Raw genomic sequence first — 23,781 nt, forward strand, 5'->3', positions numbered from 1 at the left:
CTAGTTCAGTAGTCAGGGCACTGATGAGGGTATCAGCCACATTCACTTTCATATACTGATTCTACTTAGGGAGCTAGGGAGCTGATTGAAACGCAGGGCCAGTCTCGCACGAGAACTCCGGTCTTGAACGCGTGATATCGCGTTGTTTCCTTGTCACGTCTCGCGTGTGTTTGGTTGTGAAACGTAGTTTGCGTGCCAGACAGAGTTGTCGGCGATTTTTCCTATCGGTCTTTGTCAGGTGACGTCACACTCGTGAAAACCGAAGTGCATTATGGGTGTCGTCGCCATTTCTGAGGTATCCAAACAATCTCTGTATCAGTGCAGAGTTGTTTCTTCTTTGGCTACTTTTCATTGTAAAAATGGCACACTTTTGTTGTGTGAAAAGCTGCAATAATATGTCCCACGATAGAAAATGTCAAAAACTTTACTACGAGATTAGATTTAGTCGGTTTCCTACTTGAAAAAAGGCTGTACGGAGAGTATGTAACGTTAGAGGCAATAACAGAGGCGCCGGATCTCACGGGTTGCCGCGGTGAGACGCAAAACATCACTTTCGTCAAGATATCTCCATTCAAGTATGTTTGCTTTCTACATTTCACAAAGGTAAGTTAGAGGTTTCTGTTTTCTAAAGTAGAAAACGTTATAGCAACGCATTGTTTTGGATTGTATGTGCTATGAAACAAGTCAATTTAAACTGAATCCCTTTACTTGAATATGTCTACATTTTATTTTTCTTAATTTTGCTACAGCATTTTTATACTTAAGGTACGACATTTTTGCTCTGTATCTATATACTGATTCTAATTTTCTGACTACTTTTTACAGCTGTGGTCTGTGGACCTTTTCATTTCATTGCAGATCAGCCTGCTTAATGATTATGGAGACTGACCCCAACTGGACACCATCCCTCCCTACATTAAGGCCACATCAGCATTAAACACAGGCTGTGTCTCAATCAGCTCCCTAGTTCATTAGTTAGGGCACTGATCAGGACGGTCTCAGTCACAAAATTTATATACACAATATACTGATTCAAGAGCTCAGAGCTGATTGAGATGCACACACAGACACTAAGGAAAAACAATCCAGTCAGCTACTTGGGTAAAGTTGGTTTTATATTTGCACATTCAGACTTCTGATAAATTCAGACTTTCCAATAAATATGCAATAAATTAATGTTTGTGAATTTTAAGCAGCGACATGATATTGACGACCAACGATTGTCAACTTATAACATTTTTCACAGTCGATCAAAATAGGCAAGTATTGTTTAATGGCATATTTACTTGTGAATGTCCACTGAATGTCCAATGTAGTGTGATTAACAAGGCTATTGAATACGGATGTGCGAATATAAAACCAACTTTACCCAAGTCAGTCAGCTGACACTATGGTCCATCAGGCTGGAGAAAGTGATCATCTTCACACTGAGAAGATGCAGGAGGCTGGAGGAGATGGTGATCTGCATGTGCAGAAGTAAACCGACTTGATATGTACAGGATGTCTGATGTTTGTTTTGGAGATGATGTTAATGTACTATACGGGTCTGCCAAACCTGGGAACCTTTATGGCGTTACAATTTTTTTTTTTTTTTTTTTGTGCCTCTGATTCCAGACGCAACAAATACAAATTTCAAATGCTTCTGTGAACCTTAATATACCTCAGATTTGATCTGCCTGCACAACACTTCTAATGTTTCCCCTGAGACGGTATACAGAACATTCAATGAAACTGTGTCATATCTATGCAAACCTGAAGCTTTCAGCTGTATGGGCTGACAGAGATGATTTGCACAGAAATATGTCTCCTTTGTTTAAATACAGAGTAGCAGAGATTACTGACTGTTTTGAGATTTTCACAGAGAAACCATCCAATCAGCGCATGTTTGAATCTTTTGTAGAATTGTAGTGTAAAAATGTGCTGATGCTTTATCCAGTCTTGCATGAACAATAAAGCATGTATAATTAAATTTTTCAGGGTGATTTGTAGATTTATGTTATATGCACTTATAGTATTAACAGGATAATTAATAATATACACAATCTGTAAATCAGATATTTAACTTGCATGACATATCTTTGTTTTTATTATTATTAAGGCCTTTGGACAAAAAAAAGAAAAAAAAAAGACTCATAATGTCATTGACCCAGACAACACAGAGGTAGGTCTAAAAGGTATACTATATCAGAATGTACTGTAATAAAATACACTATTAAATTCTACATACATCTCTGATGATGCCTTGTTTATTGGAACAATGTTTATTGTGTTATACATTGGTTTATGTACTTAATGCAATAAAGAAAAAAATGCATGAAAAAAGGGTAGTATTAGTTCAAAATTCTTCCTGATAATACTAAACCATCCTTAATCATGCACTTGTTATATAGTTAACACGACATCATTATCGTTACTATACTGTGTTATCGCAGTCCTTCCTTCAGAACATAAATAAATCCTGCACCCATTAGTGAAATATCTGTGATCTTCGAGGGATTTATAGTTTTTAAATTGTTCACTATGCGTTTATGCCATAAACAAGACAGTTAACAATATTTAAGTATGATGATTTAGGTAGCAATGCGGGGTCAGTAGCACTCCAACTTACTGCAGTCAGCTCGTACAGATCTATGTTATGAATGGATGAAAAATTCTCCAAATAACGGTCCCTGGCATCTTTGGTGAGTTTATCGCGATATGAAATTTTAACTTTGTTCTTGTGCTTCTTCATATTTGCGAGTTATTTGCTTGTTATCTCAACTCGTGTAATCTCTTTCATTCTCACAGTCAGCAGGGATACCACAAATATGGCGCCGCGGTGACGTCACACACAACAAAATCACGTGTCTGACAAAGACCGATTGTAAAGTCACGCAGTGTGAAACCTTCTATCGCCGATCCATCGTGCAGTTTGAACACAGCAGCGACTGAATGCTGGCCAAGATAGTCATGCAGTGTGAAAAGAACAGTGACCCGACTGCTTTGAAAATCGTGCAGTCTGAACTCGGCTTAAAAGAATGAGAGCCATGAACGCAACGTGCTCGTGGTCATATTCTCAAATTGAGGATGAACCATCCAAGAACGATGCCTTCCCAGCTAACCAAAATACGTGACTGTTACGTAACTGCAACGTAATTTGGTGACCAAACTTTCGTCTTGGCGACGTAACTAGTTACGTCGTGGCAACCGGAAAAGTGAAAGGTGCCTATACGTCGCCACAACGTAACTTTGTGACGTTGCCAGTTAGTAACTGCGACGTCGTGGCAACGTTGTGTATCAATAGTTGTGTGTTGGTCATCAGTTGGTAATTCTTATTTTTATTTATTTTTCTATGGGCGGACATGCAGTAGTTTAACCTAATTTATGTCCTCATTTGCCCAAACTAATGTAAAGGCTATTCCAACAGCTGTGAACGATGAATGCAGACTCGAAATTAATTCAATTCATTTATTTTGAAAAACACACAGAACATGAATAAAACTCCAAATAAAAATAATGAAATACACTCAAACTATAAATAAAAACATATAGCCTACAGCGAAACATAAAATAAAAGCATTCAAGACGTTTTGCTCTCAGAATCATTAAAAACATATGCTATGCTAATGTAACATTTTGCATAACATATATTTCAGACGATCAAGGAAATCACAAAGGTAAAAATATTAACAAAAGTACTTAAAGTAGACTGTGGGTAATGTTACTTAACCAATCTGACGCAGTTGTTGAACTTTATTGCTATAAAACTGACGAGAAACACGGAGAAACGTCGACGCTGTCCTCTCCAGCAGCTTGAATGTTTTCCCGGTTGCCATGGCAACTCTAACCGTCACCTGCACTAACGTAAACATAACAATAAAAAAAGGTTTTGCGTCTTTCCAAAGTTAACTTTATACATTTTTATAAAAGCCATTTATTCGTTGTCACCTCGGAAAAATAAATTCTTCTCTCAGAAAAATTAACTTTACACTCTTATCAACATACTGTGGGCACGCGCGCACTACATTTGTGGAGGCGCGCGCTGTATGTCACGTCACTATATATAAAAAACAGTCATCCATACTCTGATTTGGTGAAAAGAAACCTTTTTTTTCTTAAGGGGACATTTCAGTCTTGTGTCTGACATTTAATTACACGTTTTATATTGCAAATTCTGGTAATAATAACATATAAAGAATGTGTAAATGATGGTAATGAAATTACGAGCACATGACGTTGCTGCTACGTTGCCAGTAAGTCATGGAATGACCATTATATTACGAATAGAGGACGTATCTGGAACCAGGGACGTGCACAGACATTTTGGGGGGCAGGGGCTCAAGTGGAAAAAAGGGCACTTCTCATAATTATTTATTTAAAAAATAATGAACCCTTAAATATATTAAGACAACTTTGACTTCCCTGATACTCACTCAATTGTTTTATACTCCACAGATTTCTACAAAATAATCAGTTCACACAGAGACCATGGTCTTCTTCACTAGGTTTATCACAAGAGAAGTCAACACCAACTATTTTCAAGTAGATATATATTTAGAATAAATTACTGGACCAAGGAGAGGGACATAGTTTCACTAATAATTTGTTTATTTTGCACAAATCAATAAATCGTTGTAATTTTTTGGTGTTATTGGAATACTTCTTTCATGAAGTGGACAATTTTAAGATTTTACAATTTTACAATGTTAAGGTCCATTTTTGCTGCCATGTCTTTTACTCTAATGGAAAGAAAACTTAACCCTAGCCCTACACATTTAGATGGTGTTTGTTTTAAGCCTACTACCCTCCGTCTGTTTGCATCTGTAGATTTCTTCTAAATTAACCAAAACAAGCTAATCTGCATATATTTAAGCACATCAAGAGGTTTTTTTTTTTTTTTTTTTTCCTGAACTGTTAATACGTTATATATTATAACAAATGCCTGCAGAGGACGACAAAAGCCTGCTGATTTTTGTTGTTAGACAGCACAGCACGATCAAAGCCACCATGATTAAAAATATGTTATTAGCTAAATAATAATATTCGGCCACTTCTTTGTGATAGAAATGCTACAGCCACTGTAATTTCTTCAACAAGAATATATGGACAGAGCGAGGGTTTAAACTTTTATTGATGTATTATCCTGTGTAAGTGTAGATGTAAGAATAGCATTATGTAGCTGATGCTGTATTTTGATTTTAAAAAGTTTAAATAAACCATGCATCTTTAGAAAACTGTCTAAAAATGTGGTTCATGAATGTGCGTCCATGGAATGATCCTCTTCTTGTATTGACAGCCCAACCAATATCTTTACCATGGTTCAAAACGCAATGCATAGCACAATAAAATGATTGAAATTATAATATGACATAAATTTCATTAGTATCAAATCAGGCAGATGTGTTGATTGTGGACAAACTATTAATGCAGCGTTAAATGTATAAATAACCCTTAAATAGACAAAACTTTCAGGTTTGTGAACATAGGCTAGCCTACCTGAAAGAAATGCACGGGATGCATCCATCTAGGGCTTTTTTCTTTTTCGCTTCTCATCGCCAGACAGCAGTTGCATTTTTTTTTTTTTTTTTTGCGGGAATAGTTGTCACAAGTTATCAACCAGCAGCAAACTCGAGGTGAAGTGGGGCATGGCGCGCGAGCGCGAGCGTGCGGGCATGAATGGCGTGTCGCGGAGCGAGGGATCTGAACTCGACAAAGCCGACCTGATATAGTATTTTTTTATTATTATTTGTTTTACACAGTAAATATATTTGTTTGACAGGGAAGCTAAGCGCAAACAGGAATATATATTCATTTATTTAAAAAAAAAAAAAAAGCACCCCAGAAAAAAGGGCACTTTCTCTCGAGGAAGAAAAAGGGCAGGGGCTCAAGCCCCTTTTTTGTCTATGTGTGCACGTGCCTGTCTGGAACGTCCTTGGTAATCTTGTAACGTTTGGAGAACGTACTGACGACGTTGTGATATGGTAATTTGATGGTAATATTATTACGGGCATACAACGTTGTAGTTACGTTACTAGTAAGTCATGGAATTACCAATATATTACGAATAGAGGACGTATCTGGAACGTTCTTGGTAATCTTATAACGTTAGGAGAACGTACTGACGACGTTGTGAGATGGTAATCTGAAGGTAATGAAATTACTGGCATGCGACGTCGTAGTTACGTTGTCAGTTAGTAAGTCATGACATTACCAAAAAGTACGAATACATTACGTAACTGTTACGTCGTGTGTTAGCTGGGTTGGCATGAGTGCAGCCCAAACACTGAAGGCAAAGCTTGTGGCCGTCCGAGAGAGACATGAAACAAACACATTTAGAAGAACACAAACAGAAAGGCATGTTGGAAATACACACCCTCTTTTTTTACCTGGTGGTCCATGTCCAGACATGCACATTTCACTTGCCAATTCCATTGGCCTTTTCTGAAAACATCATGATGATTTGGGGCTCTCAAAAGTGACCCCCTAATGGCGGTATTTCGACACCACGTCAGAAAGTGACCGACAGAAAGTGAAAGATTAGGCTTGTTTGAGATGAGCAAATTCTGCGCAGAACCGATCACCGCGAGATGCATGCCGGTTAGAAATGTGTCCGAGGGTGGTCCGCCTTGCTCTGATGTCATGCTGATGTATGTTAAAAACCTCTCGCGAGGGCGAGGCGGCCTCATCGGATTCTGCAGTCGAGCGCAGTTGCTCTCCACCGACTGCGCTGACCAAAAGCAGGATGGGAAACGACTTGATGACGACACAGCTTAAAGCTTATTGGTTTAAACAACCGTGATGTATTGATCTCTTTTAAAATGTTTGATTTTGAAACACTAATACCATGATTTTATGCGTATAAATTATGTGTGAATATTCCAAAAGTCTCTGAGAGTGCGATCTCTCTGTGGGTTATGTGATTGTTATCATATTTATAAAAATATATAAAGACATGTCTGTAATTAAAATAAAAATGATTGATACACACATCCTTCGAATGGAAATAAATATCAAGTACTTTGGGTGTATTGTTCATTATGTTTATTTTAATTTAAAAGCAACAGAACGTTAATTACATCCAGTTTATCAGCAACACAGCGCACGAGTGTGAATCCCGCGATATTTGATCTCGCAGGTGTCTGATGCACTCCGACAACGGAGAATTGCCATCTTGCCTGCACTTTTTTCACTCCTCCCCTCACTGCAGCCGCCTACTCTCGGCTGAACTTAAGGCGAGGCTAGGCGCATCTCAAACAAGCCTACTGTTTCAGTCCCACCACCGCCACCAGTGCAATTAACTGCAGCCACCACTAAGGGGCACTTGTGAGCTTTGTTTATCATGGGCTTTAGGGTGTTTTCACACCTATGGATCACTTGTTTTGTTCCGAAACAGGGACTAAATTTGTTACAATGTTGCATTTTCTTCTTGGTTCGTTTCGCTTTCACATGGCAACATTTCAAAGCGTACCAAAATGCATTCAGGCAAGTCACATGCGAGTACAACTGTCCTCTTATTGGTCAGAGTTTTCGCTGCGTCATCCATCAAAATAATGATTGACAAGCTAGCTCCATGAGCTTATTGTGGCTTTATTTGTAACTGTCGAGACACACACAAACACTTTATAAATGTAGCCGTCTCTCCCACAGTTAATTCATATTTGCTGCAGCAAATTCAAACCCGCGCTCTTTCTCTCTCTCTCCATCTCTGGATTTCCCAGCGCTGTCTAGTAGGCGACCTGTTGTCCATGTGTCTGTCGAGAGAGACCATTTGAATTTTACAATGAAGCAGGGCGGGAATTGAGACTTCGTCGGGACAGCATTCTCGCACGGAGAAGTGTAATTAGTACACACCAGAGGCGCTCATTGGCTTTCAGATATTGTAAATAATGTGCTCACTCACAGAATCAGACATTACTGATTTTTGTATCATATTTTCCGTTATGAAAATGATATAATTTGGTTCGTTGGTCCGTTAACTGGGTCGATTGCTTTCACATCTCAAGCAAACCGCTCCAGAGTTCGTTTGAAAGCGTACCGAGACCACCTCTTCAAGCAGGTCTCGGTAAGCTTGTTTGTTCCGCTTTTGGTGCGCACCCGAGTGCGATTGCTGCTTTCCCACCTGCCCAAACGAACCGCACCAAAGGGGCAAACGAACTCTGGTACGATTCAACCGAACTAAATGATGCAGGTGTGAAAGCACCCTTAGAGCAGGTGTACCAAAAATAGACTTCATTAACAATAATAGCAGCTCAGCGGCACTTAGGGTGTTTTCACACCTATGGATCGCTTGTTTTGTTCCGAAACAGGGACTAAATTTGTTACAATGTTGCTTTTTTTTCTTGGTTCGGTTCGCTTTCACATGGCAATTTCAAAGCGTACCAAAATGCGTTAAGGTAAGTCACATGGGAGTAAAACTGTCCTCTTATTGGTCAGAATTTTCTCTGCGTCATCCATCAAAATAATGATTGACAAGTTCGCTCCATGAGTTTATTGTGGCTTTATTTGTAACTGTCGAGACACACACAAACACTTTATAAATGTAGCTCTCTCCCGCAGTTAATTCATATTTGCTGCGGCAAATTCAAACGCGCGCTCTTTCTCTCTCTCCATCTCTGGATTTCCCAGCGCTGTCTAGTAGGCGACCTGTTGTCCGTGTGTCTGTCGAGGGAGACCATTTGAATTTTATAATGAAGCAGAGCGGGAATTGAGACTTCGTCGGGACAGCATTCTCGCACGGAGAAGTGTAATTACACACCAGAGGCGATCGTTGGCTTTCAGATAATGTAAATAATGTGCTCACTCACAGAGTCAGACATTACTGATTTTTATATCATATTTTCCGTAAAATGATATAATTTGGTTCGTTGGTCCGTTAACTGGGTCGATTGCTTTCACATCTCAAGCGAACCGCTCCAGAGTTCGTTTGAAAGCGTACCGAGACCACCTCTTCAAGCAGGTCTCGGTACGCTTGTTTGGTCCGCTTTTGGTGCGCACCCGAGTGCGATTGCTGCTTTCACACCTGCCCAAACGAACCGCACCAAAGGGGCAAACGAACTCTGGTACGATTCAACCGAACTAAATGAGGCAGGTGTGAAAGCACCCTTATACTTTGTAACCTCAATTAAATAGCTTACAGTGGTTATCCTATTTCATTATAAAGTGCACACAAAATAATAACCTAGTACACATTTAAAATTCACAAGTGTTTATGTAATATCTGGCACAATTCATAGTGCCAGATATTACATATACAGCACACTTCATAAAGACATCTCCTAATGTAAACCAAATGCACATGAACCCACCATGCTGAATTTAAAATAGATAACCAGATGGAGGAATAGATTATACACTTGAGCCAAATCATTATGACCAGTCACATCTCCTAACAAGGCCACATATTAAGGCCTGGGTAGATTAGATGGTAAACAATCAGTTCTCGAAAAAGTAGTCGTCAAACTGTGTCGTCAAAATTACCCAAATTGGGTTGTGTTTAAGCCAGCTTCTTTTAAAGTGATTGTAACATCATATGACCATGAAAATATGATTCACATTTCTGCCGTTGAACCATTTAAGCAAAGGCATGATCATATAATATAATATAATATATATATATATATATATATATATATATATATATATATATATATATATATATATTTTTTTTTTTTTTTTTTTTTGTTTAGGAAAAAAACAGCAGATGGACTGAATGAAAATTCACTGACACTCAGTGATGCTTATGGAACAGCAGAAATAGAGCAGTTACCCCTGACACAAAGCAGCACTGCACTTATAAACATACTTTATTATAAACTTTATTCAGCATTATACAGAGGTATTAAGAAAACACCAATGAAACATTTCCCACATCTATAACACCCCCTCCCAAATAATACTAAATTATAATAATTTAAAAAAAGCTTTATAAATGTGCAGACATTCCATTTAATTTTGGGCAATGCTTCCTTCTGTGAATCTGTGTAGTTCTGAAACAGATGAATCTCTTTCCACATTGATGGCATTGATATGGCTTCTCTCCAGTGTGAATTCTCTCATGTCCTTGCAGGCCTCCTAACTGCTTGAAACTCTTTTCACAATATGAACACTTGTAAGGTTTTTCTCCGGTGTGGATCCTTTGGTGCACTTTTAACTGAGTGGCTGTAGTAAAGGCTTTACCACAATCGGAGCACAAATACTCTTTCACACCAGCGTGTATTTTCTCATGATCTTTAAAGCGTCCCAGCCATGAAAATGCCTTTCCACAAACAGAACACAAGTAAGGCTTTTCTTTTGTGTGAACTTTCATGTGGCCCTTTAGGTCCGATTCCTTAAAAAAATTCTTATCACACTGTTTACAATCAAATGGCTTTTCTCCAGAGTGAATGAGCTTATGAACTCTGAGACTATTTGACCATTTGAAACTCTTTCCACACTGATCACATGTGAACGGCTTCTCTTCAGTGTGAATTTGCATGTGACTACTAAGGTTTCCTTTATTTTGGAAACTCTTTCCACACTGAGGGCATGTGAATGGCTTCTCACCAGTGTGACATCTTGTGTGAATAATAAAGCTTGAATTACACGTGAAGCTCTTTCCACATTGAGGGCAGGTAAAAGACTTTTTGGCTTCTGAATCTGAATCCTGAATCTGATGTTTCTTCTGCATTTCATTCAGTTCTTCACTTTCCTCTTGCACTTTCATCAAGTCTATAATAAAAATATACATTTTTAGTTGTGATTTTCAAACACGCTTCTATGAATCTTTAACAGCTGTCTACAATTCTGTTAAATCTGTCAGGAAATGTGTTTCATTCATGTTTTTCAACAGTAATTAATGAAGAATCAAGAACAGACACCAACCTATTTGTTCCTCAGTATCTTCATCTTTCACTCTGCATGCTTCTGAATTTCTGATATCATCATTGTCTCCCTTAATAATCTCCATCTTCACAACAGCATTTAGTTGTGAATGGCTTGTATGAAGGTGTGAGCAGTGATTGCTTGATTGCTTGCTTGCTTGATTGATCTGAAAAAAAAAAAAAAATAGATTACTCTATAGATTACTTCATACAATTAATTCCACTTCAACTTTATTCATTCAATGATTCAACAAGTGAAATACATTTTAAATCTTAAATGAAACCACTGTGTCTGACACTGGATACAAAAAGAAGAGCTATTATTAAGTAACAGTAACCTAGGGGGTGTGCAATTTGCATCTTCTACTATAATATGGTAATTGTTGTTTTAACAAGGTGAAAGCTGACATTATCAAGTAAGTCACACACTTTGCAACAAACAAAACACGTTTTGAGAGTCCTATTAGAATATAATAGAAAGTTAAGATGCCCTCAAAATTCAAGGTATGGGTGCAAAAATGCTCTTGAATGTGTTTTTGTCTATGTAATATACTTAGTCACTATGAAATCAAAATGGACAATCTTATTTTTTTATAGAAAATTGAGGTATTTATCATAAATTATTTATTTGTGCACATCATTATTTTTTAAATAATGAGGATGTGCCTCATAATCAAAAATAACTTCCCCTCCCTCTTGCAGCGACATCTCTAATGATGATGCGTTTACTGGTGTGAGGGCGGGGCAACCCGTCACTCACATGAGATCAACCAATAGCAAACCAAAAACTTCTAATAAATTCCCCATGGACAAAATCAAACATCGCCCTACATTTGTTTATGTTTGAGAAGCCTTTCTATTTGGACATACAGTATATAGGGAAGAAAAATATATCACAACATCTGCTTCATGCTAGCTATAAGCAATATGTGACCCTGGACCACAAAACCATTCATAAGTCGCACAGGTATACTTGTAACAATAGCCAACAATACATTGTATGGGTCAAAATTATCGATTTTTCTTTTATGCCAAAGATCATTAGTATATTAAGTAAAGATCATACCATAAATATATCAAAAAAATGTATTTTTATATATATATATATATATATATATATATATATATATATATATATATATATATATATATATATATATATATACACAGCTATGGAAAAAATTAAGAGACCACTCCAAGTTCAGAAATCAATGTTAAGTGGTCTCTTAATTTTTTCCATAGCTGTATATTATATATTATTATATATATTATATATTATTTTTGTGAGTGGATATGCATTGCTAAGGACTTCATTTGGACAACTTTAAAGGTGATTTTCTGCACCCTCAGATTCCAGATTTGCAAATACTTGTATCTCGACCAAATATTGTCCTATCCTAACAAACCATACATCAATGGAAAGCCTATTTATTCAACTTTCAGATGATGTATAAATCTCAATTTCAAAAAATTTACTGGTTTTGTGGTCCAGGGTCACATATCACAAAACTAACATTTTGTTCCTTAATATCCGCACTATTGGAAATGTGATAATGATTTTATACATGACACTGGAATTTTTAACTTCCATACGATACCTTGGAAAATATCTATGTTTGATACCATATATAATGCAGTTTAGATGGGTTTTTTTTTTTTTTTTTAGTATTATATCATAATTTTTTGTCTATCCATTTATATTGTCTATCAATTTAAATTATATTAAATCAATATTTTCAAGATTCAAAAAGTGTCACATGTGACAGTAATCCATATGAATCAAGTGGTTTAATCAAAGTCACAGATGAGACATGATCTTTTTACAATAACTCATCTAAATGTTTGCTCACTCAATGTATGTGTTTTTTGACAATGAGGTAATTTTGTTGCAAAAGCTTCCACACAGCACAAGCTTGATTTCAAAGTTTGAATTGAATTAGTAAACAATCAGTAATAAAATCTGAATAAATAAACAGTTACAAATGATAGTAGTGTTGCATGACATACACTCTAAGAAGGAAAGGTTCAAAAATGAACCTTTTGAGGTTCCTGGATATTGCAACTGTGGGGGAACCTTAAAGGTTCATTTTTGAACCTTTTTGAAAAGGTTCAAATTGGAACCTTCCCTAAAAGGTGCATTAATGCCCAGCATTGGTTCCATTTTGAACCTTTTTAGACATCATCATCATCATCATCATTATTATTATTATTATTATTAATATTATACATTACTACTTTAATCCCAATTCACAACACAGACACAACCTATTATTCTTCATGAATTATTTATTTCATAAAGGCATATACAAATTTGAGCACAGGACACAAAGTACAAATTAAGGCTTATTGAAACTAATATAGAATTTTCTCTTTCATGAAAAAACTGATTATTCACAATATTTAGGGGGAAAAATATTATTAACCCATTTCCCCACAATACATTCAGTCAAACAAAAAACTGGCCAACTGTGGGTGGTATTTTGGTTATATATTTATATATATTTAGAATATTTTGGAAAGAAATTAATGTTCACAACAACCCATTCCAGGTATTTACATCATGAATTTATCCCCCCACCGCCCCCCCCCCCCCCCACCACCCCCACACACGTACATTTAATCAAACAAAAAATGGCCATTTTAATCACTGTGGGTGGTATTTTGGTTATATATTTATATATATTTAGAATATTTTGGAAAGAAATTAATGTTCACAACAACCAATTCCAGGTATTTACATCATGAATTTACACCCACCCATACACACACTCAAATATGTACATTTAATCAAACAAAAAATTGGCCATTTTAATCACTGTGGGTGGTATTTTGGTTTCTGCGAAATGGCACATTAAAAACCTTTCAACAAATTTCAGGGTGTTTCTCATCTTTGCAGCATATTCTATGTTGAATATGAAGTGTATTGCCATCAGAACAACAAGAGCCATGGTCAGATCATCCACTTCACAGACCTTCTCCCCTTCCATCAATATTTCTAGAAGAGACTCATCATCCAAGGCACTTCCCTTTATGTACAGCACAGGGTTGGGTGTACGGGGTTCCTAAACAAAGAACAGATAATGTAAGGTATAATGATATATAGCAGTTAAAATACCATTCATGATTATTATTTTTTCCAAACATTTAAAAAAAATTATAACTCGCAAAATTTGGCAAATGTTAGGATGTTTTTTTGTCAAAATATAGTCATAAAACTAATAATGAATGTTTTGGTGGCAAGAATCCTATTATAAGTGGATCTCAGTGAGAAAAATATAATTATAAATTTAAATTATAAAGAAATTTGCCATTAAAGGAAAGGTTCCCCCAAAATTCTGCCATCATTTATTCCCTCCATGTTGTTGCTGCTGATATAGAGTGGTGCAGGTATGACATCAGAACCCAGAATAGTAATTTTATAAGGGGGGTTTTCAAAATATGTGACCCTGGATCAAACATAAGCCACAGGGGTATGTTTGTAGCAATAGCCAACAATACATTGTATGGGTCAAAATGATCGATTTTTCTTTTATGCCAAAAATCATTAGGATTTTAAGTAAAGATCATGTTCCATGAAGATATTTTGCAAATTTCCTACTGTAAATATATCAAAAATTTATTTTTGTGAGTAGATATACATTGCTAGACTTCATTTGGACAACTTTAAAGATGATTTTCTCAATATTTTAATTTTTTTGCACCCTCAGATTCCAGATTTTCAAATAGTTGTATCCCGGACAAATATTGTCCTATCCTACAAACCATACATCAATGGACAGATTATTTATTCAGCTTTCAGATCTCAATTTCAAAAAATGGACCCTTATGACTGGTATTGTGGTACAGGGTCACATTCACATATGAGTAAAATAAAGCCTGTGGTAAACATGGTGACTCAAACGTGAAGATACTTTGACGTTTTTTCTGCATTGTAAATTACACATGCACACTGTTTCATATAGTAACTTAGAAACATACTTTTCCAAAAATGTTGCTTCAAAATTCACATTTTCGGTATAGGTGACAAAATGTCAATGTCGTCAAGTTATGTTTACCACAGGCTCTATTTTAGTAATAAATAATAATAATAATAATAATAAAAAAAACAATATAAAATCCCATTGGAAAATCTTTTGGGGTTTTGATGTCATACCTGCACCACTCTATAGTGGAACTTGCACACATTTAAAAAGAAGGCGCTAAAAAACAAATTTTATAAGTTTACTATACCTCATTGATAAGATATAGAGATCTCGGATTCTCCTTGAATAAAAGTGGAAGCAGCAGGATAGCAGCAGTCATTGAGAGACCTTAAATGTAAAATTGTGAAAATATCCATGAATATTATACTATATGTTAGTGTTAATTGTGAATTGTATATTTATTATCCATAAAACAGAGATTAATTACATTTTCATTCTATGCATTACCTTTGTGTGCCAAATCAACATAAGTTTTTTTGCTTCGCCCAACTCAGCACAAATTTCCACTCCAACTTCTCTTCTCTGGCACTCATTAATAACTTTCTGTGCCACCAGGTCCAGATTTTTCAGGATGTTGTTTTCAATGTTTCCATCAAGTATGCTTTCAAACTCATATACAAGCTATTAAAAAATATACATATTAAAAAAAAAAGTTCAAATATTCATTGCTTTGAAGTCATAATTTGGAATACAATTCTACTCACAACTGAGGGGATTTTAAGGGCTGGATATCGTAACAGTATTTCTTTTGTGGAGTGATTTTTCATGTAGTCTGCTCTCTCATTCCTTGTCCGTTCCATGCAGTCTTGTAAAAGGCGGATATTTGGTGTCTTCTTCAAGCATTCTGTTCTTATTTTCTCCAAGTGGATCCCTATGCTGTATTTATCTTCTCCTGATACACTCTATTCACAAAAACACATGCACTTATTTTATAACAGTATACTTTGACCTATTCTTAAATCCTGAAGATGAATCTACTTACCTCTTCAGACCTTTGTCTCTTTTGGGACATGTCTTGGATTACAGATAGATCCTCGGTCTAAAAAAACAAAAAAACAATAAAAATAAGAAATAAAGATATCCATTACTGTAAATATCCATTAAGGTGTCATATCATTTGGCTTACTTCTTTATTAGTTGCCTTCTTGGTGTCAGATGCTTGGATGCTTGGAGCATGCTTCTTTACTCTGCTAAATCTGCTTCGAATACTGTTAATCTCCTCAATATCAACCAAGGGTGATCTTTCTTTTTTGAACTTGTTCTTTAGAACCTCATGCCATGACTCCTTAAATGGAAAAATAACACTATTAATTAAACATGTATCACCTTCAAGATAATATCTGTCACAGTTCCCTCGTCTCCAGGACTCCATTTCCCATGATCCTCGTGTTTCCACCCCTGCACTCACTTCCCTCGTCTTCTCCTCATCATCACGGATCACCTGCACCTGGACTTCTTCATCAGCACTCCCTTTATAATGGACTCACTCCCTTCACTCCTTGTCTGTCCTTATTGTTAATCTAATGTGTGATGGTGTTATGTTTGCTCCTTTGTTCAGTAAAAGAACTGTTATTGTGGCTATCCATGTATTGCCTCATCTCTACTACACTACACCGTAACAGAAGGACAGACCTAACTGCCGGAAATCCACAATGAAAATGGATTTGCCTTTCCTCCTCGCTGAGGCTCCTGCTCCTCCCGTGCCTCCCACACCAATGTCAGCAGCGGATTGTCTCATTGGGCTCTGCTCCAGCCGCCGCCGAGCCTGCATCTTCAGCCTCCGCCGAATCTGCAGCCCCAGCCTGTCAAGAGCCCACTGAAGGCCCTCCTAAAACTCCCCAAGTATTTTTTGGGGGGGGGCCCCAGTACCTGTGGGTGGGGATCTCCTGGGCGGGGTTTCGGGGTCAGCAGGGCCGCCCACAGCCTCTGACCCTCCATGGCTGTCCACAGCCTCTGATCCGCCCTGGAAACCTCAGTGTCCAGGGCGCCCACCCCCCTCCCGGTTGTTCTATCTACGGCGCGAGGACGCGCCTACCAGGCGGGGGAGGTACTGTCACAGTTCCCTCGTCTCCAGGACTCCATTTTCCATGATCCTCGTGTTTCCACACCTGCACTCACTTCCCTCGTCTTCTCCTCATCATCACGGATCACCTGCACCTGGACTTCTTCATCAGCACTCCCTTTATAATGGACTCACTCCCTTCACTCCTTGTCTGTCCTTATTGTTAATCTAATGTGTGATGGTGTTATGTTTGCTCCTTTTGTTCAGTAAAAGAACCGTTGTTGTGGATATCCGTGTAATGCATCATCTCTACTACACTACACCGTAACAATATCAAGGAAGTATTTAAGGGTTTATAAAATTGAAAAAATCTTGTCATGTTCTTACATATCCCCTTCCTGTCCTGTCTCTCAAGAATTGGTACTTTGCAACCAGGGCTGAACACACCTTGTTGTACTGTTCACTTGTTGGATACCTGGGGAAAAAAAGAGAGAAAAAAATGGGCCTCAATCATGCTCTAAAGTTAAGCTATTAAAATTATGCTATTAATTATGCTATACAATTACCATGTATATGTGCACATCTGATCAAACAGAGTTTGAATTACTTTCGATCTCCATTTGTTCCGTCCTGTTGAAGAAAAAAAATCTCTGCTCTCCTCATCAAGTTTTTTTTGTATTGCCAATGGAAATTTGGGCAGCTGATAATTTGCTGGCCACACTGTTTGGGCAATGTTGTGTTTTAATATTGGGCCATGTGAAATATCAACTGAAGTCCTACAGAAAAAAGATTTCAGAGAAGTGTTTATCACAACACAGGAGAGGAGACACAAAGGTAAAAGTAACAGTTCTTTATTAAAGCGTTGGTATGCAAAAGGTCATGTTTAAGCTGATTTATTACATTATAATAGTTGTATAGCATTCTGTTCAAGTGTTGCGTCTACCGAGCAGGCATGGTTCAATCTCTGAAATCTCGTTTGGGGAAACTAACACACGATTTGATATGGCAATGTAAAGAAGAAGGTAGAAATGTGGTGTGCATTTTTGAAAATAATTGAGTCAAAGTGGGTTACTGTCAACCAACTGTATCTTCGGCATATTGCTCAGATTGAGACTGTATGGTTGGACAATGTTGTGTGATTGGAGCATGTTGAGATTGTATGGTGAATTCCACTGTGTGCATCATTGCACACTGTAAGTGTTTAATTATTCAGTCTAACCAGCATTATCTGGTACAATATTAAATGTACAAATAAGATATTTCTTCAGTTGTAAAATTTTATGTGTTCGCAATGTTTCACAACAGTGTGCTTATAGGTGGTGCTTCATGAGGGTGTAACAGGTGTGGCAGTTCAGTTCTCAGTGATTGGGAATGAGTGGGAAGAGCTGAAGGACCTGGTGCTGAGGGTGTGTTGGTTGAATCTGTGACAATGTTACAGCGAGGTGCATGTTACATACACCAAAATAGGTTTTTTTTTTTTTTTTTTTTGATATTGTAAAGATTTGATTTGGTAGTAATGCATATATATACTGGGATTAAACCTCATTGGTTGTGTCTGAAAATCTTGTACTGAGAAATTAGTAGGGCTTGTCTACATACTTTGTACTTAAAATATAGATGTAACATACTTACTCATGATTGGTGTGTGTGGTCTTAGAGGGCATCTCCGTCTTTAGGCTTTGTTGTAATCTTATAAATCTAACTTGATCCTTCATTTTCGGAAATATTTTTGATATCATATTTTCAGTTAGGTTCACAAAAGTGTCCCCATCAATTTCATTCTCTGTAAAAACAAGAAGAGTCAATAGGAGTACAACATTTTCCACCAAACTGCATTAGGAATTGTGTATAAATGCACATACACATTCTAATATTTAGTAATCCAATGTCGCAAGGGGATCAAAAGAGTTCCTTCCAGGTTTTTATAAGTGTCCAGTCCATGGAAAGCTAACTCTTTCCCTACTTCAAGGGCACACCAAGATGTTTCGGTAACTTTGTATGCATGGAGATGACTGTCAAATTTGAATGGAATGAGTATTTTTCCAAACATGTACCATGAACCACTGTGTCCATATATTGCTTTGATCTTGAGAAATAATGGAATCTCTTCAGTGTGTACAGTGTCAATCACTTTGCATTCTCCAGTTTTATAAGCTGTATTGTTAACTGTGATGGAATTTGTTTTTTGTAGGACTTCATTTGACAGAGGTCTTCCAATCTGTGATTCCAGTGTGGCCAATACTAAAGAAGGCAGGGTGTTTGATGGTACATCACAAGCTCCTGAGGCATGGCACACTTCATATCCAATGCTTTTCTTCTGAGCTTGCTCCCAGCACTGTCTCAGCTGATGCCTTCTAGCAAGTGATTTGGTGATGTTCTTGAAGTTGCAAACAACAGTAGACACTTTCTTGAAATACTGATGTTTTGCCTCAAACCGCATACAAGACAAATGAATTAATGGCCCATATTTCAGCATAAGTGAAGGATAGTGCACTAAAAAATGCATTTTTGGAATGACACCATCAGGGAAGAGTTCATGAAATGTTGCCAAAAACTCTGTGATTTTCTCCTCAAGATAGGGTATCCAAGATCTTCTAACCACTGGGGCCATGATCAAATCTACCACTTCGCGCAGTAAAATGTAGCAGTTCCAATACTTGTTTGGAGGTACATAAGATCCGACCATTAGTGGTAGTAGTCGAAACAATGTCCAGGTTTCTGAAGCTTTACCAGAGAGTTGACCTTTTCTTCGTAACATTCTTTCCGTCAAGATTTGTGGCTTAGATGTTTTGTCATTTACAGAATATGATAAATTTTCAATTTCAAAGTTTAGTTGATCTAGGGTGAAGTGTTTATCCTGGATTAACTGATGAAGAATCCATCTGAGAGCATTAGGAATAACTCCCTGCAAAATATCGTGCATCACATCAGGTGGAAACAAGTGAGTTATCACTGTAGGAGCATGGTTAAGAGATGAGAAACAGCACTCTCTCTGCACACCATAAACAGACCCATTATCAGGATTTTCACAGACAGCCTGTAGGTGATATCTGTAGTTAACACTGTCTCTTAGAGTGAAGTCCTCTTCTTTGAATTTGGTAGTGATGTCTTCTTTTGTGGCCATGCAAAAACGACATATTCTCCCATGTGAAAAATTTCTTTTCAGCCCAATCAAAGAATGAGCTGAAAGATTGTCAGCTGAGATGGTGACTACTGTGCCATAGAATCTTCTGCTTTCCCCATTACATGACAGAGTCACTCCCTCTGTCTCAAGACATATCACTTCTTCAATCAAAGGCTGAAACAGATTGTTATAGTTGGTAAGATCTTCTTCAATATACCGATGTCTGATTAATGATGAAAGGTAAATATTCTCAAGTTTTGATGTATATTTCTTATCAATGTTTCCAAGTTTAAAATACACAGCTGTCAGTTTATGTTTTCCCTTTTTAGAGCCTAAAGGGTTAACAATCTCAAATTCATCGATGTAGAAATGTAGACGTACATTCGGAAAGGAAGAAAGCACACAACTTTTGAACTGGTCTCCATCAGTGTAGTCCTCCATAACATCCTGATGTTTGGGTGTTTTCTCTTGGTTAAGCATTGCCCACACATCCTCATTCTGAGCAACCTTTCTTAGCAGAGCCTTGAGAGGTATGTACTGGAAATGTGCACCATGTTCTGTTTGATCCAGCGGAATTTGTACAGGTGCAATGTATTCAAGTTCATCTTCACAATAGTGCTCAAGCATCCATTCACTACTGATCTGTCGAAGGCATTCATCAAACACATTTTGCTTATTAAGTAGTTCAGATAAATCGTCATCAGCATCAGTATCAATTTGATGTTGTTGTTGAAGATGAAATCTTATAATCTCAGCATAATGAGTGGTGAACTCCTGAAAGATGACTCGCAGGTTCTCCACAATACTGAACTGAACTGTGGCAGCAATACAGTGCTTCTCTCTTAATTTCAAAATGAAAAGACAAAGATTGCGCTTGAGGTTTGCAAGTAAATCTTCTGTTCTAAACTCTCTGCAGTTAGCAATGTCCTCCACATTAGTGTTAGGCAACTCCTCGTCAAGACCATGAAAGTCCTCCGTATGTTCCTCTGAGTTACAGCGCTCATCATCACAAACTTCCCCTTCTTCACTGACCAATGAAAGAAGGTCTCTATGTTTGCGATAAGTATGTGATCTATAGGAACTAAAGGTTTTGTTGACTTTGCCACAACCGTTCAATCCACATGTGAATTCAAATTTTGGTTCATTTTGATGATAAAGGCCAATATGTCGAATCTGTTTAATTAGGGAGAATGTTTGTTTGCTGCATAGTGGACAGTTAAAGAGAGTGGGCATTTCTGTAAGATTAACCTTGAAATGTAGGGATAAATTCCTGGAAACTGTTTGCAGTCAACCAATTAGCCACATCTTGGATTGTCCACTGAATCACCTCTGTGCCCATCTTTGTTTCAGTCTGTATACAGAAAAGTGTTAAAATTTAGAGAACAATGTGTTGATATCATATAAGATTTCTTTGATATGGGGATAAACAATTAATCGTGATCAAAATCTATGGATAGAGGAAATGTTATATAGCAGTGAAACATTATATGGAGTTATATAGCAGTGGTTCTCAACCTTTAGTTAGGGGTCCAAGCACTTGTAGGTGCTGGAAGCCTATATGTTTGTACTGATTTTTGTGACGAGACTGCAAATTCTCAAAGCTGTGTACTCTTTTGAGCTTATAGTATTTACATTTTCTTTTTTAAAAGGGACAGTGAACTCGAAAATAAAAATTCTGTCATCATTTACTCGACCTCGAGTTGTTCCAAACCTGTATGAATTTCTTTATTCTGCTGAACACAAAGAAAGATATTTTGAAGAATGTTAATAAGAGATCTGGGGCACCATTAACCACCATAGTATTATTTTATTCCTATACGGAAGTCAATGGTGCCCCAGATCTGCTTGGTTTTATATATATATATAATATATAGGCTATGGTGTTAAGTCATAGGATTTTACTTTATCATTAACCAATTTTTTATATTTTCAGTTACTTTGACGTTCATAAAAACAACAGCTGCATATATTAACATGTTTACCTTTGTAAACATAAAAAATATAATGTTCAGTCTCTGAAGTCGTCAGTAAACTTGCCACGATAAATGTCAATGCGCTCAAGTTTCCTGCGTTCAAAGCGGTTATACTGGTATGCTTGGACGTTAGATGGCGCTATGGGGTAGTTTTCCCTGCACAATTGCGCAAAAATAACCCTAGGGAGTTTTAAATCTTTTTGGTTTTATACATTTCTTTATTTTAACTAAAACTTAAAAGGAAACTGAATAAAGTAAATTAGCAAGAATTAGTAATGAATTTTAGTTGAGAACCACTGATGTTGATAATTAAAAAGATTGTATCTAAAGGCCTGCAGACAGTTATATCCATATAGCCAACGAATCATAAACACTCTTAGAGATAAAAGAGAATAAAGAAAGAGATAAAAACAAACAAATATAACAAATAACACAAGTTATAACAAATAACAAATTTGCTTAGGCCTACCTTTTTTAAAAGTTCTGAATCCAATCAAATTTGCGATCTTACTGCCAATAAAAAGAGTCGCAATGAGCTCCAACCTTATGGCACTACACTCATTATATTATCACAGATATCAAGAAGGTTTATAACTATTTTGACATTTTATTTTGTCTTACCTAAAATATTCCCGTCGATCCTCTAGTCTAGTCCATCTGCTGACGTCTTGCGCAACAAAGTAACGGTTTAAACGGTTTTTGCGCGAGACAGACCATTGAAGATTCCGTGATTTACGTGTCTTACGAAGACAGAGTAAAATTATTTAATTCACAAAATGAAAATAGCATGAATTTAATATGGATTATTTACACATTTACACCACTTAAGTGAAATAAAATTGCTAATGAATTGTTAATAGACAGCAGGCCTGTTAGCCTAAATAAATGTTATTGAGTACTATGTGATCTGATTATTTATGGAAACAAAAATACATTGTTAATAATAATAATAATAGATATAGGCTACACATTACTATTACTATGAAAAAAAATGAAAAAATTTAACTGTATTTTTGTTTCTGCAAGTAATCAGAACAGTAGGCCTACTGTTGTTATGAATAATAAAATAATAATAATTGATATAATTATTATTATTATTATTATTAATACTATTTCTTGGATGGCATTTTTACTATAAGAATCCAAGAGGAATTAATTAATGGCCTGATTGTTATAACCCAAGAGTGTTATGAGGGGAAAGACATAACACTGATGTTTCAATAGACTAGACCTTCATAAAACAAAAGAAAGAAATGAAATGAATAATATATAATTAAAACAAACTAATTAGAGAAAAGGTTTGTAGTTCACTTTACAATTTACAGTTAAATTCTTTTTTTTTTGAAGATTTACTGATTTATAATTTATTGACTTCTCTATAAAAAATGATGTATTTATCAACCTGAAAGCAGGAGGTATTTCAGGGCTGTAGTTTTGCTTATAATTGTATGTCTTTTTAAACTAACAGGTGAACAATTATGGAATGTCTTTAATTATTCAAGTGCTTCAAGGCAATTTTTTGAATCTGTAAAAATGAAAAAGTTCAATTCTTGTGCATGTTCAGTATGTTCAGGGGCTAAAAGCAAAGCAAGGGCCCCAGCTAATAACAAAAAGTTAAATTTTTACAGTCCATCTTATAAGGTTCATAAAGGAACCTTGACAACAGACCAGGTCCTTATCTGAACCCTTCTGCCACAACAAAGGTTCTAAAATGAACTGCACAACATGTGCCAAATAATCAATGGATCATTATAGAACCTATAGGTTCAACTTTGAACCTTTATTATAGGTAGAAGTTCATATTTGTACTTTAAAGTTCTGTTTTGAACTGCAAAGGTTCAATCTCTTCTAAGAGTGTACT

At 36.6% G+C, this 23,781-nt stretch overlaps 2 protein-coding genes across 2 annotated transcripts in view; both read right to left on the bottom strand.

The window, feature by feature from the left end:
* LOC137003048 (zinc finger protein 678-like) overlaps nt 1-10,924 on the bottom strand; it is a 53,288-nt gene extending 42,364 nt beyond the window's left edge. The window contains exons 1-2 of the mRNA XM_067363065.1: nt 10,840-10,924; nt 10,008-10,686 (exon numbers count right to left, since the gene is read on the bottom strand). Coding sequence (XP_067219166.1) covers nt 10,008-10,686; nt 10,840-10,924 — 764 coding nt within the window. The remainder of the gene's footprint in view (nt 1-10,007; nt 10,687-10,839) is intronic.
* Nucleotides 10,925-15,244: 4,320 nt separating this feature from the next.
* Nucleotides 15,245-19,886, bottom strand: LOC137003049 (sterile alpha motif domain-containing protein 3-like). The gene is made up of 8 exons (XM_067363066.1): nt 18,686-19,886; nt 18,456-18,606; nt 17,390-17,599; nt 17,211-17,298; nt 15,948-16,106; nt 15,804-15,860; nt 15,526-15,723; nt 15,245-15,442 (listed from the first exon to the last, which is right to left on the bottom strand). Exons 2-8 carry the CDS (start codon nt 18,560-18,562, stop codon nt 15,245-15,247), a joined length of 1,017 nt encoding a protein of 338 aa, XP_067219167.1. The 5' UTR covers nt 18,563-18,606; nt 18,686-19,886.
* Nucleotides 19,887-23,781: the final 3,895 nt, after the last annotated feature.

This window comes from Chanodichthys erythropterus, chromosome 16 (assembly GCF_024489055.1).
Source record: "Chanodichthys erythropterus isolate Z2021 chromosome 16, ASM2448905v1, whole genome shotgun sequence".
Taxonomy (NCBI): Eukaryota; Metazoa; Chordata; class Actinopteri; order Cypriniformes; family Xenocyprididae; genus Chanodichthys; species Chanodichthys erythropterus.